This window comes from Silene latifolia, chromosome 6 (assembly GCF_048544455.1).
Source record: "Silene latifolia isolate original U9 population chromosome 6, ASM4854445v1, whole genome shotgun sequence".
NCBI lineage: Eukaryota > Viridiplantae > Streptophyta > Magnoliopsida > Caryophyllales > Caryophyllaceae > Silene > Silene latifolia.
In genome coordinates, this window is record NC_133531.1 from 68600703 (window position 1) to 68618108 (window position 17406).

Sequence of the window (17406 nt, forward strand, 5' to 3'; positions counted from 1 at the left end):
TTAATCTTTATCTATAAAGATGACGGTATTATATTGAGGGGGAACTATATACTTAGTCACAATTTTAGGAGACTTGCCATCATCAAAAAGGGGAATTTGTTGGACCATATAAATATATGTTTATGTTTTGATGATGTCAAGAATACTTGATATTTTATATACTCGTTGCATGTAATTGTTTGTTTAGTCTTTTAGATTGGACTTACTAATCGCAAGCATTAAGGAATTGTGATGGAAGTATGATGCGTTTATATCGTGATCAAGCCCTCAATCAAGGATCAAGGTTTTACAACTGTTAAAGTATTATTCAAGCATTCATGAGAAGATGAAGCTCTTTTAAAGATTAATTAAGCTTGAATAATGAAGAAGCCTACATTCGAAGATCTCCTAAGAAGATTAGAATAGTGTAGGTGGTTATCTCGTAATGGTAACGTAAGAATGCACTTCTTAGATTGGTAAAATTATAGCCTCACAGCTATAACATTGCTTATATAAGAGCTCAATGTTATAACTCTTCTACTATAACATTGAGATGTGAAGTTTATATAATACACGACAAAAATAGTTTTTAAGTTGTTTTTTAGAAAACTGTTTTTATTCTTTTAAATGTTTTTAGTATAAGTATTTATTTTACAAGGAAGCTTATATTCATATTGAGTGTGGTTTTATTATAAGCTTATAATCAGTAATTATATTGAATCAACTTATGAGTTGAGTCATATTACTAATTAGGATTTCTGATACTACACTCTCTAAAACCCTAAATCTAACCTAATGTCAAGCTAGGGTTTTCACGAAAACAAGGCCTACGAGCCGTGTGGACTCTCGCGTAAACTTGATAATATAAGTTAAGTATTGTTAAGATTTTATTCTATAGAATTATCTTAACATATCTTTTATATTTAGCATGATATGGTTATATATGATAAGATATTTCTGTTATGGAAAAATCTTATCATATCTTAAGATTTAAGGAAAAGATAATAGGTGAATAATTGATAAAATTATCTTTTAATTATTCTCTATCTTTTCCTAAGATTTTAAGGATAAAAATAATAAGATATGATTTGTTTACATATCATATATTTCGGCCATCTAGGGTTTCGGTGATACCGTGAGTCCTGCTTTCCCTTGTTCTATAAATACTCTACACTTTGCAAAATTTAAATGTCAGACCTTTTGAGCATAACTTTGATTTATTTTCAAAAAGCAAAAACCGTGTTTTAAAGCAAAAACCGTTTTGTTATTTTTCGGAAAAGGGTCGTATGATTTATAAACTTGTGCATTCGTTCTTTCGTTATCGTTATAAGATAATAGTGCTTAATTGATTTCTTACTCGTTCATTAACGTGAACTTTTAGTTGAATCATTAGTGCTTTATTATTAGTGTAAGTTAGTCACTCGAGTATTTAACGGTACTCACTTGAGTTACAACTAGGATTAGTTGTACGAGTTGGGTTAGTAAATTTGTAATCCGTAGAAAGGTACTAAATTTATTAATCGAGAATAGTGGACGTAGGTTTCAATTTGTGAAACTGAACCACTTCAAAAATCGTGTGTGTCCCTCCCTTCTCTTTCGTTTGTTTCGTTTTATTTACATTTTGTCTTAATTCGTTAATTAGTTGATTAGTTAAAGTTTAATCAATAAACTTTAAATAATTAATTATATACTTACAATCGAAAAAGTGGGCTAAGGTTTTTAATCCTCAATTCACCCCCCCTTCTTGAGTATTTGGCTATTGATAGACTCCTCAACAAGACAACAACCCACTTGCTTATAATCCAGCCCCATTAACATAAAGTGGTACTATTCGACCCGTCTTCAGCTTGTGACAGATACTCAATGTCTTCAATGAGAATTTGTGTTTATGCTATAATGAGTGGTAAAACATGTGCAACAAGAATATGCTTTGAAGTATTAAATTATAATGATTGATTCAATTGATTTTAAGGGTAAGATTATTGGTAAGACTTATCAAACTCTTATAGTCTGTCACATCAGCTTTCCACTAACTTTTATTATTTTTTTATTATTCAAATTGAGCTTAGACTTCATACATTATCAGTCAGACACCTCAACTCTCTTTTCCATTTCACTTTTTTTTTACAAACTTAAAAAAAATGATACATAAGATCCACTCATTGGATAATTTCTTTTGAAAGTGGGGTGAAAACTCACACAAAGTCTTAAGTTGAGTCTTGGAAACCTGGATTTCCTAGAGTCAAATGAGTCTTGTCTCAAAACTAGCAATAATCTTACCATTATCTTAATATTGAAATGTCCAACTACAAAAGATTGAGATGTTCAATACGGTAATAATATGATGTGGTCTAGTATTACTGGAAGATCGGGAAGATCTAAATCCATATATCTTTTTTTTTTCTTACAGATTTGTCTAAAGATCTTAATTTATTTTCGTTTTTTGAACTTTTAGATTTTCTTGTTTTCCCTTTTCTATGAAGATTTACATTTTACATCTTTTGTTGGATTGGAAACTTCGGATCTTTAGACTTTTTTCATCCCATCTTTTTAATGTCGGATTTTTTTTTGGGCTTTGTTGTTTTAAACTTTCTTTGTTAGAGTCTTCTCTTTGCCCTCCTAATTTATGTTAGTATAATTTCTGATACCGTCGTCAGGTACCAAAAATAAATACCTAGATACAACTAACAGTAGCTAGCAGCAAGTAGGATCGATCTCCACAGGGAGATGGGAAAATTTCAGCCTTAATTAAGTCCGTCTAGGTAACCAATTCTAGGGGTTTGAAAGGGTTGTTCTAATCTAATGAGATCAAGAAAGAGAGAAAAGGCAAAGGAGTAAAGATTAAGCAAACAGAGAGAGAACAACTAAGACAGTCGGTTCACCATGATTTTTCGGTCATGCAATCTAAGTCTCAGGTCAATGCAAGTATGGTCTATGGGGCAGTGAATATCTCCTTCCGGTCTCAATTCGCCCTAAAGCACAAATAGCTTAGCTTTCGCCCTCACTAGATGCCCTAATGTTCGCTACAAGTCTCACCCTTTCCAATCTTCCGATCTAGGTCAAGGTTTACTGTAATTTGTTGACTAACTGCGTCGACTCAATTAGACAAGAACAATTAATTGTAGCAATTTAACAACATAAACTAAACTAGCATTAAACCTAATAATTCGATTTACAATTCCCTTAAAATCATGGCTCCCCTATGTCTTAGAGAAGGATTTAGCTATGCATTATTATTGGAATAGCAACAATCATACATAAGGAGGTCATTTGCTCTAACAACTTTATCTTTCAAATGGATTTCTCTGCCTTCTCTCTACGTTTTTTAGGATTTTGATTGTACAATGACAAGAAAAATCGCTAAAAAAACTCAATCAAAAAACAAAATTCGTTCTAGGGCAAAGCTTCGACTTTCGTTTACTAATTGTTCTGATCTTAACCTTGATGTGGATCAACCGACGTCTTCTCAAGGGTGTTATGGCACACCGGAGTCTTCTCAAGGAGGTCCTGGCATACCTCAATCGGCTGAAGCATTGAAAACAAAGGATGTTAATGAAATTGTGGGTATACCAGTGTTGGATTTGGGGACAATTGTAGAAGATGATGTGCCTTCACAGCCTGAAAAGAAAGCAGATGGTGAATGGACTCAAGTGAAAGGTAAGCGTTCTTCTTCTACTCCAATTGACTCTCCTTCTGCTTCTTCTAAGGGGCTTTTGCAAATCACCTCTGAGGATGTGGAGTCTGAACTTCAATTCTGGGATACGGCGGTCATCTGTTATGTGTTAGAGGGTAACCCACCATGGGAGCTATTGTCAGGTTTTATTCAGAAGTTATGGGGTGTTTATAAATTTGACAAATTATCATTTCTCCCTAATGGAGTCTTCTTGGTGCGGTTTCCTACAAAGGAGTGTCATTCTCTTGTCTTGCAACAGGGTTTCCCAATGTTTGATAATAAACCTCTTATTGTCAAGCCTTGGTCGGAATCATGTAGTCTCATGAAAGAAAGAGTAAAATCTGTACCTATCTGGCTGCGTCTTTGTGGTCTACCTCTGAAATTTTGGAGTAGGTCTTGTCTTGAGAAACTGGCAGGACTTCTGGGGAAATTTGTTAAAAGAGATAGTGCCACTGAGGATAAAACCAGGCTAGGGTATGCAAGACTCCTGGTAGAAGTTGATATTGGGCAAGAATTCCCAGATAAGTTGTTCTTTATGGATGAAAAGGGAAGTGAGGTGTGTGTGTGTTGGTGGAATATGAATGGAAGCCAACTATATGTAGCAGCTGTAAGGGGATAGGTCATACTCAGGATATTTGCAGGAAAGGCAACATCTGAACCAGTTACTAAACCTACCAAACCTGGTCCTAAGCCAGGGGGAAGGTTTGGAGACCTGTCCAGAGAGCTAGCCAGCCAGTGCCATCTCCTAAGCCTACAACTCAGAAGCCTCCAGCTCCATTTGGGGGTCCCACTTACCATAACTCTGCTCATATTCCTTCTGTTTCTGTCATTCAGCAGATCACAAGGCAAGAACGTCACACTTTAAGGAGTGATGTTTCTCCTGCCAAGTCTTATGCTGAAGCACTCAGTCCTACAAAGCAGTCAAGTTAGAATGGGGGACAGAAGGAACCACCTGGAACTATTAATCATGAATAACATTGGTAGTTGGAATGTTAGGGGAATAAATGGGATCAATAAACAAATTGATGTCAAGAAGTTTTTGCATCAGAATAAAATTGGTCTCTATGGTTTAGTTGAAACTAAAGTTAAGCAACATGATTTTGATACAATTTTGCATAATTTAGGGACTCATTGGCATGATATCAATAATAGTAGTTTTCATACTGAGGGGAGAGTTTGGGTTATATGGATACCTCATCTTTTCAATGTTACTACTTTGCATCTATCAGCTCAAGCTATTACTGTTCAGGTGACTAAAATTTCTACTGGTGACTGTTTAATCTTCAATGTTGTGTATGGTTTTAATGATGATGGAGATAGGATGTCTCTCTGGCAAGAACTGAAGCATGTACATGATACTTATGCTGGGCCATGGGGGATTTGTGGGGATTTCAACAATGTGTTGCATTATAATGAGAGAATTGGAAGGGATGTTACTTGGTCTGAGATTATGGATTTTAGAGATTGTGTCCAGTATTGTGATCTGATGGATATTAAAGGGAGGGGTGCTTTCTATACCTGGAACAACAAGCAAGTGCCTGGGTCTAGACACTACTCTAGAATTGATAGATTTCTTGTTAATTTAGAGTGGATGGATCTCTACCCTCTTGCCTATGCTCATTTCCTCCCTGAAGGATTGTTTGATCATAATCATATGGTTTGTTATAGAAGACAAGACAGGGTTTGTAGAAGGCTAGCTTTTAGGTATTACAATATGTGGAGTCTTGACACAGGGTTTAAGGAGATTGTCCAACAAAATTGGCTCCTTGCTGTTAAAGGTTCTCTCATGTATCAGATTGTGACCAAACTGAAGAAGTTAAAGAAGCCCCTAAAAGAGTTGGAACAGAAATAATTTTTCTGATGTTGACAAGGCAATGGGTGTGGCCAAGGCCCTCTGAGAAGATATTCAACATCAGATTCATAACACACCAACTGATCACTCTTTGATAAAGGCTGAAATGGCTGTTGCTGGTTCTTTGAGGCACCTGAGTAAGGTTCAACATAGTTTCCTGTCCCAGAAGGCCAAAGTTGAGTGGCCAGCCAATGGGGATGATAACACTCAATTCTTTCATAATCATATAAGAGCTAGGCAAGTCCATAATAGTGTGCTTTGCATTAAAGGGACTGATGGGGTCTTATATAGTAATCCTACTGATATTGAAAATGCTTTTCTGACTTACTATAAGGAACTTCTGGGTACAAGTCTTCCTACTACCCCTGTTCATGCTCCTACTGTTAGGACTGGAAGGCTAGTTACCCCTGATCATCATGCTATCATTTTGGCTCCCATTACAGCTGCTGAGGTAAAAGACAGTATGTTCTCCATTGCTTCTTCTAAATCTCCTGGTCCTGATGGTTTCTCAAGTCAGTTCTTTAAGGACACTTGGGAAACTATAGGAGATGATATTATTGCTGCTGTCAAAGATTTTTTTCACTTCTGAGAAGCTTCTTAGAGAGCTTAACACTATTAATCTTACTCTTATGCCATAGATGAATAACCCCTCTAGTGTACTTGATTTCAGACCTATTGCTTGCTGCAATACTGTCTATAAATGTTTGTCTAAGGTGTTGTGTCAAAGACTCAGTAAGATTCTTCCTGATATTATTAATGAGAGTCAAGGGGGGTTTATCAAAGGGAGAAATATAGTTGAAAATGTCTTGATTTGTCAGGATTTGGTCAGACTTTACAATAGGAAAGCTGCTTCACCTTGCTGTTTGATTAAAATTGATCTAAGAAAAGCTTATGACTCAGTGGAATGGGTTTTTTTGGAGCAAATGATGGAGGCTTTGCAATTTCCTAAGAAATTTATTCATTTGTGTGTTTCCCCTTCTTATACTCTGGCTGTGAATGGTACTTCTTTTGGTTTCTTCCAAGGGAAAAGAGGACTCGGGCAAGGAGACTGATGAGAGTGTCATTGGGGCTCTCAATCAAACACATTTATAACTCTCAACAAATAACTAGTTAGTGGTAAGTCGAGGTCGATCCATGGGACAGCGGTTACTCAAATTAATCAATCTAATTATGGTTGTGCTGGGGGCTGTCACAATTATAATGGGTTGATGATTCTAATCTAATAAAAGCAATAAACAAGAAACAAAAGGAAAGATGTAAACAAATGACTAAAAATGCTAGGATATCATGGGTTCATAAGGAAATCATGGGAGTTGATCATACAAACATGTTCTCAATTATAAGCAAGCAATTATTGTTGTAAAGGAACTGAGTTGGTTTATGTCTTACGGTTCTTAGGAAGAGTTGGGTCCCGGAGCCGAATTGATTAGATTGTACAACACCTACAAGTCGACTTACTTTCCCCCTAATCACTTCTATGCATGGTCTAACAAGACTCGAGTTGGTTTATATCTTACAAGTCAAGTTGAATAGATAAGAGATGGTTGTAAATGCAAGGATTCATAGGCTTAGCATTTCATCAAACATAACATGTGCATAGGTTGACATCACAACAAGCAAGCAAATTAATTATGTGAACATATTAGATTAAGCATGAATCAATCCCCATGTTGGTTTCCCTAATTACCCATTAATCATAACTAAGAGACTACTCACTCATTATCAAGTTTGACATGCTAACAAGGTTGTCAATCATATTAACAAGGCAAAACATGATGAACAAGTAAGAAAAATTAACAATAATTAAAAAGAATTAAGAGGATTATACCTATGGAGATTCCAAAATAATAATGCAAAGAATAATAGAAGTACTTGATGATTGATGGAAGGTTGTCAATCTCCCAATAAACCAAAATGATCTTCTAATTACCCAATAATAAACTTGAATTACTCAATAATAAACTTGAACAAAAATTAAGGAAAGATTAATGTGTAATTTGTGGAAAGATTAAAGAGTAATCTATTCTAACCTACTCCTAATGAGAGCTTAACCTAATCTAAAGAAGGATTGATTTAATCTAATGAAAACTTGATGATTTGATTATTACAAATGGGGTATATATAATAGAGCATCACTAGGTTAAGCAAGGGTAAAATAGTAAATAACAATGCTAAATGTTGGGTAGGGAATCGCTCCCCTCAGAAAAGATGCCGGTCTCCTTTTAGCTAGTCCTTGAAAAATATGCGCGGATCATGGTTCACGTAGCAAGGAAAAACTTCCTGTCCAGCAATACGCTCGTCCCGAGCTGAAAACGAGCATCCAGAGCTTCAACCCGAGCGGGTTGTCCAGTATCCTGCTCCAGATAAGCTTGACCCGCGCGGGTTGAGATGCTATTCCCTTTCTTTTTGCTTTTGAGCCTAAGATGCCTCTATATACTCTTTATTTCTTCTTCCTTGGTCATCATTCTTGCCTCCTCTTCATACTTAGTCCATCAAATATCGTCAACAAGCTTCCAAATATGCGTGAAAGACGGGAATTTCCGCCTTATTATCTCCTTTCCTACAAAACATATAGAATGCACAAGGAAAGCAAAATAGAAAGCATTTGACGGATAAAATGGTCATGAAATGTTATAAAAGTATGCAAAATAGGTTCAATTAGGGGACTAAATATGCGCAATTATAAGTCACATCAAATATCCCCAAACCGAACCTTTACTCGTCCCGAGTAAAGAGGTGACTAAAACTAGACCTTTATTTAAACTATCCTAATAATATAACCGATATGAGACAATTAGCGGGTCTCACTCCGCCCCTTTAACTCACAACAAGACAACCATGAGGTAGGATGCCTTCTTGCAAGTCAAGGTGGGTCTTGCCAAAATGGCGACACATCCAATCAAAGCACATAAAATCAAGTAATGGATGGATCTACAAAAAGAATAGCCACTTTCCTCATCTAAGTGGCGGAAATTATCTAAAGGGGAAGCAATTCAAGGGTACACACTCCTTCATAGATGCAATTTCTTCAAACTACTAAGTCTAGAAGTATACCAATAAATCACCTCCAAGTTGTGTCAAGCTAGGGTACCTTTGTCCTCAATCGTTAAATGTTTTTGTCAAGAATAGACTCCCTATGGTGTTAGAAACACTGGAGGATTGCGGAATTCCCCTTCTTGCCTAGACAAGAAGAAGGGTTGTCCCCTCTCTACCATGCACAAAAATGGATACGATGGATAAAGGGATAGATAGTTTGAGTTTCATTTGGGAGTTTGCTTTTGTTGTTGTTTTTTCCCTCCAATTTCTTGTGGCATATAACATTTGAGAACACTTTCTTTTTGCCATTTCTTTTGTTTTTTGGCATTTCAATATTTGACAACTTTCAACTTTTGCATTTTCTTTTGAAAATTTTCAAAGTCACCCCAATTAGTAACGAGGGTGCCTTATAATTGAAGCATAGGAGTTTTTCCATTTTTGTAACTCCTCTTTTCTTTTGATGCATTTTGCAAACTTTTTCTTTTCTTTTCTTTTCATTTCTTGAACTCAAATTTGAACAATTTTTGTGCCCATTCCCTTTGATGACAAAATGTATGGTAGAACATGGATAAATGATGATTGCATGGTTTCAAGGGTCACCTTGGAATAAACGGTAGCCAAGGAGTTATCACACCACAAGGTACTCTTGACTAGGCCATAATCAATGGGTCAAAGGATACTAGCATGACACATCTTACGGTGTTTTACAAGTATTCTAACAATCAAAGTCTTAAGAAGAAGAAGCATCTACTAGGGCCTATATACACTTGTCAAGCTTCCCAAGTAGACGGTTTCACAAAATTTTTCTAACATGCAAACTACATGCCATGATGCAACTAACATTTATACATCCTAATGCATATGCTTCTACCAATTAGTATGCCAAATAATCTAAATGCAATCCTAAATTCACATTGTTTATACCGCATCAATCAAAATAAAGCCACATAGTCATTAACATAAAGAGGAAAAAGGAGATTGGAAAGATCATACCATGCTTTCTTCAATATCCTCATGTCTCGGATGTGGCATAGTCGATCAATGTGAAAAAGAATGAACAAACACAATATATACAAACAATATATACAAGACTACACTAAAAAGGAAATGAACATGTTTTTGATTTTTTTCAATTTTTTAATTTTTATGGTTTTTGATTTTATGAAATAAAATGACATGTTTTTGGGATTTTTCAAAAAATTTCAATTTTTTATCATTTTTGGAATATAAATTCCCATCCCCCACTTTATTTTGGACATTGTCCTCAATGTACATGTAAGAGTAGGTATAAAAAGAAAATACATGTTTTTGAATTTTTTTGATTTTTTGAAATAAAGTACAAATGCAATGATATGATATGAATGAATGCATGCTCTAACAAAATGCAATTCTATATGACATATATAACAAATGAATGCAATCTAAACTATACTATATGATGCATGATTTCTAGTAAGCTATGGTCACCTATGATCAAACCTCCCCAGACCGATTTAAACACTATTTCTAGTGTAGAAATGAATAGGTTTGGCCAGTAGTGACTATGCATGAATTCTAGTCTATATGCAAATAACTACATGAATCATGTGAGATATACTACAATGCAAACTAATCTAATCATGTGAGATATATTACAATGCAAACTATACATGAGAAATAGGGAAAGAAGGGTCTTACAATTATGATCTCAATCAAAGCCTCTATCATTAAGGTTATCATCATCTTCACTTTTTTCTTCTTCCTCTCCTCCTCTTTGGTCATCTTCATTCATGCCTTGGTTTGGGAACACAAGGTGTGGTTGCACCCAAGAAGGCCTAGGACCATTAGGATCAATAAACCCTTGTTGTGCCATATGATAGTATTGAGGATAAAGGGCCAAATAGTTGTCTTCTTGCCCTCAGTGGATCCTAACATCCATGTTTCTTATCATACCCATCAATATATCCATGGCCGATGGCGGGCTACTCGGGCGAGGGGGAGGAGGTGCATAGGGTCGGTAAACATGGGGGTATAGAGGTATCTCCGCATAAGAGGGCCGAACACCATGAAGGAATGGTGGAAATCCAAGGCTTGGACCTTGGGACGGTGGTGGTGCATGGGAAGGAGTAGAAGGTGCCTCCTCACGTCTCCTAGGTGGTGGAACCCCAATCCTCTCAATGGGGAGGAGGTAGCTTGGCATAGGTGCAAGGTAACTCGACCTAGGTGTGGTAGGAGGAAGGTCCCAACAAGGATGGGTGAATGTAGTGCTTCCCTTGGTGTACCAATCAATACCTCCCAAATCATTATATTTGCACCATTTGTGATGCCTAAAGATAGCCTTCTCATCAACTATATTATCTCTGGGTAGAGCCACATACCTCCCATCATCATTAAACCCCGGACATAGAACATTGGCCATCCTAGTCACAAGACCACCCATCACAATTCCCTTTGATTTTGTCGCACCCCTTGAAAGATTTCGAAATCGGACAAGTAATTCAAGAGCGGGATTAAAGTTGTACTTTGGCAAACCTTGGACATTCAAATACGACTCAAGAAAAGTCATGTCAAGTTGACTCACACATCCCGTGTCACTCCTACCATGAATAGTCCCCGCTATAAATAAATGCCACACTCTAATAACCGGATGATCAATGTAAAAGGCATGACACCTTTTAAAACCTTCTAATTCCAACCCGGTGATTGATCTCCACAAATGTGACTCCGTGAACCCCACGGGCTTTTTAAGGCCGGTCTCGGGTATCACAAGCCCAAAAATTTCACCAAAGGTACCCAAATGTATTTGATGGGTCTCATTACACAACCTAAATTCCAAAGACACCCCATATCTCTCTCCTTCAAATACTTTGAGACTACACAAGATTTCCAAGGTGAGGCTAAGATATGTTTCCTCATGTATATTAAATAAAGTCTCAAGACCCATTCCTCTAAATAAGGACTCGGTTTGTTCTTCAATACCAAGTTTATCTAAAGTTTGACGACAAATAAAACGAGTAGGTTCGAAATCCTTACCAAGTAGTTTCAAAAATCGCCTCCTATGCTCATTTTTTATGAATACTACCTCCGGGAAATCATCAAGTTGCTCAATCTCCGGTACTAGCTCCTCTTCTTGCATTTGGAACTCCGGTGGAGCATTAGAATTGCTTCCTTTCCTTCTTTTTGATCCCTTAGAAGTAGTAGCCTTACTCTTGCCCCAAAAACTCATTGTTGTAGTCTTGAAATCCACCAAGTATCACTACCCAATAATGCTTCAAATTTCCACAAATAAGAGCCAAACAACCTTGAAAATGCCTTACAAGAACACTAAAAGTAATGTAGTGAAGCTAGGAGGCAAAAATCAAACCCGAAAATCAATTGTTGCTCACGGATTTTTGGAGCTCCAATTTTTGAAATGATGAAAATGGGTGATTTTGTGCAATTAGAAGGTTGGAAAGTTGGTTTTTATTGTGTAGAAATGGATTAGAATGATTTTTAGAGTAATTTGATGGTGATTTGGTTGGATTTTATGGTTATTTGGGTGAGTTTTGTGAGTTGAGGTTGAGCTTGAAGGTAGAAGATGAAGATGGTAGGTGAGCTTTCAGTGTAGAGTGAAATTGTGGCTGAAAAACAAGAGCATTCACGGGTTATAGGCTGAACACGGGTGGGGTAGGATTAACTTGCCCGTGATACTGAGCATTTTCTGCATTCTGAGGGTGGACCCGCTCGGGACAGATCTGACCCGCTCGGGTTGTGGGTGAACCCGCTCCAGATGAACTCAACCCGCTCGGGTTGACAGTAAAGACGAGCATTTTTCTTAAAATCCGCTCGGATTCTTTGTCAGAGAACTTTTCTTCTTTTCTTGGCCTTCAACCCGCTCGGATTGAGCACGGGACGAGCATATTTTTTTAAATTTCGACCCAACACCTTTCTTATGATAACAAAGTTACTCACAAGCCCAAATTATCCATTTTCTTAATTTCTTTACATTTTTCATCTTCTCATTTTCATTAATTTCCTTCAAAAACTCAATTAAAATATGAGATCCCTCCCTTTCATCTCTCATGCAATTAAATGAATGCAAAACTACACTAAATGCATATATACAAATTAATGGTTATTAAGGGACTCCATCAAACCAAAGATTATCAATAAACAATTTCATGGAAGATTATCACTAGCACTCAAAGCACGTAGAAGTCGGTCAAATTCTTGATAGTGAGAAATAAATAGGCATGGATAACAACACAAAATTATGCAATGAAATAATGCCCAAGTAAGAGACCGAACAAGCATGTCAAGAACATTATGACAAAAATTATAAGAGAAATGATGGATGGTAGGAACATGAAATGGGTAGTTGGTTGGTAATTCACTCAACTCATCCTCCAAATAGTCAAAATCACCACATTCAATGCAAGTGCTCTCATTATCTTCCAAGGTGATTTTAAGAGTGTCTATTTGAGGTTCCCAAATGTCCTCAACATATTCCTCATCCCAACAAGGTCCATTATCAAAGGGGTTGTCGTAACAAGGCTCACCAAGTTCAACACAATTGTCTCCCTCAAATATGTCATCCTCAAAGGGTGAGTTTTCACTCAATCTCATATCCATATCATTCTCACTTTGCCCATTAACATCAAATTCTATGGAGATTGAGTTCATTGGTACACAAGAAGAGTAGGATGGCGGCATCCAAGTATTAGTTTCACAATCAAGAATGTACTCCTCCTCATCATCACTGTCCTCATCTAGCACTCCATCTTCCCAAGGTGGGGTAATTTTGTGGGCATAGTAGGTTGACTCAAGGTTATAGGAAGGTTTCTCATCCTCACAAATCTCATTTTCATCATAGTTTTCCTCAATGAATTTTTGAAATGTGGTTTTTATCACTTCTATACCTTCCTTGGCATTTTCAAATATGTCATGTATAGTTTGCTTGAGACAATGAATGGTCATGAACTCAACAAATTCCCAAAATTCCTCAAAACTCATCTCACATATCCTACCACCACTCAAGTGAAATGCCAAGTTGCGGGTCTCAAGGTTCATGACATTATAAAATACACAACATGCTTCATAATTTGAAAGAGTAAAACCATGATGCTAAGCATGAGTCATATAATCTTCAAATCTTGCAACATATTTATCAAATGATTCATTTTCATATTGCCAAAAAGTGAATGTAGACATGTTGAGCATATGAAATAGAGCAAGTACAATAAAACTCAAGAAAAAGAAGCACAACTAAAACTAGACAAAAGAACAATTCAAATAAACAACACCGTCCCCGACAACGGCGCCATTTTGATGAGAGTGTCGTTGAGGCTCTCAATCAAACACATTTATAATTCTCAACAAAAAACTAGTTAGTGGTAAGTCGAGGTCGATCCATGGGACGGTGGTTACTCAAATTATTCAATCTAATTATGGTTGTGCTGGGGGTTGTCACAATTATAATGGGTTGATGATTCTAATCTAATAAAAGCAATAAACAAGCAACAAAAGGAAAGATGTAAACAAATGACTAAAAATGCTAGGATATCATGAGTTCATAAGTAAATCATGGGAGTTGATCATACAAACATGTTCTCAATTATAAGCAAGCAATTATTGTTGTAAAGGAACCGAGTTGGTTTATGTCTTACGGTTCTTAGGAAGAGTTGGGTCCCGGAGCCGAATCGATTAGATTGTACAACACCTACAAGTCGACTTACTTTCCCCCTAATCACTTCTATGCATGGTCTAACAAGACTCGAGTTGGTTTATATCTTACAAGTCAAGTTCAATAGATAAGAGATGGTTGTAAATGCAAGGATTCATAGGCTTAGCATTTCATCAAACATAACATGTGCATAGGTTGACATCACAACAAGCAAGCAAATTAATTATGTGGGAACATATTAGATTAAGCATGAATCAATCTCCATGTTGGTTTCCCTAATTACCCATTAATCCTAGCTAAGAGACTACTCACTCATTATCAAGTTTGACATGCTAACAAGGTTGTCAATCATATTAACAAGGCAAAACTTGATGAACAAGTAAGAAAGATTAACAATAATTAAAAAGGATTAAGAGGATTATACCTATGGAGTTTCCAAAATAATAATGCAAAGAATAATAGAAGTACTTGATGATTGATGGAAGGTTATCAATCTCCCAATAAACCCAAATGATATTCTAATTACCCAATAATAAATTTGAATTACTCAATAATAAACTTGAACAATAATTAAGGAAACATTAATGTGTAATTTGTGGACAGATTAAAGAGTAATCTATTCTAATCTACTCCTAATGAAAGCTTAACCTAATCTAAAGAAAGATTGATTTAATCTAATGAAAACTTGATGATTTGATTATTACAAATGGGGTATATATAATAGAGCATCATTAGGTTAAGCAAGGGCAAAATAGTAAATAACAATGCTAAATGTTGGGTAGGGAATCACTCCTCTCAGAAAAGATGTCGGTCTCCTTTTAGCTAGTCCTTGAAAAATATGCGCGGATCATGGTTCACGTAGCAAGGAAAAACTTCATGTCCAGCAATACGCTCGTCCCGAGCTGAAAATGAGCATCCAGAGCTTCAACCCGATCGGGTTGAAATTGACCCGAGTGGGTTGTCCAGTATCCTGCTCCAGATAAGCTTGACCCGCGCGGGTTGAGCTGTTATTCCCTTTCTTTTTGCTTTTGAGCCTAAGATGCCTCTATATACTCTTTATTTCTTCTTCCTTGGTCATCATTCTTGCCTCCTCTTCATACTTAGTCCATCAAATATCGTCAACAAGCTTCCAAATATGCGTGAAAGACGGGAATTTCCGCCTTATTATCTCATTTCCTACAAAACATATAGAATGCACTAGGAAAGCAAAATAGAAAGCATTTGACGGATAAAATGGTCATGAAATGTTATAAAATTATGCAAAATATGTTCAATTAGGGGACTAAATGTGCGCAATTATGAGTCACATCAGAGACCCTCTCTCTCCTCTTCTCTTTACCTTATGCATGGAGTACCTATCAAGAATTTTGGATGTGGTAGCTCAGCAGGATGATTTTGGATTGCATCCTCTTTGTGGACATCTTAGATTAAATCACTTACTTTTTGCTGATGATCTATTACTCTTTTGTAAGGGTAATGAACAATCTATTATGTGGATTCTTAGAAGTTTTGCCACTTTCTCTGCTGCCACTGGTTTATCTCTTAACAAAAGCAAGTCTGAGATTTATTTTAATTGGGTGGCTTCTCCTATAGTGAAAGATATTATGCATGTTTCAGGCTTCCATAGAGGGGCTCTATCTTTCAGATATTTAGGGGTGCCCATCTCTGCTAAAAAATTGACTAAGCATGAGGGCATGAAATTAACTGATAGGATATTGGCCAGAATTCGAGGTTGGGGGACCAAGCATTTATCTTATGCAGGCAGGCTCACTCTGGTTACCTCTGTTCTCACTACTCTCCATTCATATTGGGCCTCTATTTTTCTGATTCCTAGTGCTATAATGAATAGAATCACATCTATTTGTAGAAACTTTCTGTGGTCTGGAAAATCTGAGTATCAGAAATCTCCTTCTATCAGTTGGGATACTTGTTGTCTGCCTAAAGAGGAGGGAGGTTTCGGTATAAAAGATGCAAAGTGTTGGAACAAAGCCTTACTTGGGAAATATGCTTGGTGGTTAGCTACTAAACAAGACCATTTATGGGTTAAATGGGTAAAACATGTTTACTTAAAGGGTACAGCTTGGTCTACTTATACTCCCCCCCTCTGACTGTAGCTGGTCATGGAGGAAAATTACTCACACTATGCAAGTTTTCCACCAAGCATACACTGGATCCAAATGGTTGAATGATGCTGCTCCTTATACTGTTTAAGCTGGCTACCATTGGCTCGGAATCAAAGCACCAAAGGTTGAATGGAGGCATATTTGCTGGAATCAATTGAATGTCCCTAAATATTCTTTCATCTTCTGGTCAATTATGCATTCTCGTCTTCTGACTAAGGATAGGCTGGTAAAGATGGGGGTTACAACTGATTACATGTGTGATATTTGTATGCTCCATCCTGAGGATCACCAACATTTGTTTTATTCCTGTGATTATGCTCTTGCATGCAGCAGACTACTCCAAAAAGCATTGAGAATGAATCTCTCTGGGTCTGGTTTTGTTCTCTGGTTTTCTAGAACAAGGAGGTCAAAGTTTCAGCGCAGGTACATTGGAGCTTGTTATGTTGGACTTTTTTACTATATCTGGAGGGTTAGGAATGAAGCTCAGATTGATCATTATATACGGGCACCTGCTAAGGTGGTACAGCTCGTCCTGACTGAAGTGCACTCTCGGTTTACTAGACGGAATTGCAGTAAATTGAAGCAACGTGATATGGAATGGTTGAATAGCATTCATTAAATATTGCAGTCTGTATTGTTGATGTAATAACGTGATAGATGAAAAGTTGTACATAACTCTATTCTTTTGATTTATATTACTTAACCTTTCCAAAAAAAAAAAAACAATCATACATGAACAAGAAGGATTAAACATGGTAGCAAGCAGCAAAAGATTGATGATAACAAATGTAAATAAAAAGAGAAAGAATTAAAGAGAAGCAAAAGATTAAGATTAAGATTAAAGAAAGAGATACAGATTACAAGTTTTTTCGATCCCATCAATAGTTCTAAAGTAAGAGTATGAGAGGGTAGAGAGTAAGAGAGAGATATCGTAGTCTAACCCCTCAAGAAGAAGTAGTATCACATACTACTTAACCTAATTTAAATCCTAATTATAAAGCCCAACTCGAAATAAGGCAAAAACACGCGTACAAGGTGAAACCTCTCGATCGAGTGGAATGAAACCACTCGATCGAGGACAAAATTAGCAATTCCTCTCGAT

General features: G+C 36.7%; 1 protein-coding gene across 1 annotated transcript; it reads left to right on the plus strand.

Annotated features, from left to right (window-relative positions):
* The first annotated feature begins 16536 nt into the window (after nt 1-16536).
* Nucleotides 16537-16923, plus strand: LOC141588189 (uncharacterized). The gene has a single exon (XM_074409643.1). It carries the CDS (start codon nt 16537-16539, stop codon nt 16921-16923), a length of 387 nt encoding a protein of 128 aa, XP_074265744.1.
* The last annotated feature ends 483 nt before the right edge of the window (nt 16924-17406 follow it).

Bases quoted from the DNA above. Each gene is read 5' to 3' on its own strand.
- LOC141588189 (XM_074409643.1), top strand. From the start codon at position 16,537: ATGGGGGTTACAACTGATTACATGTGTGATATTTGTATGCTCCATCCT.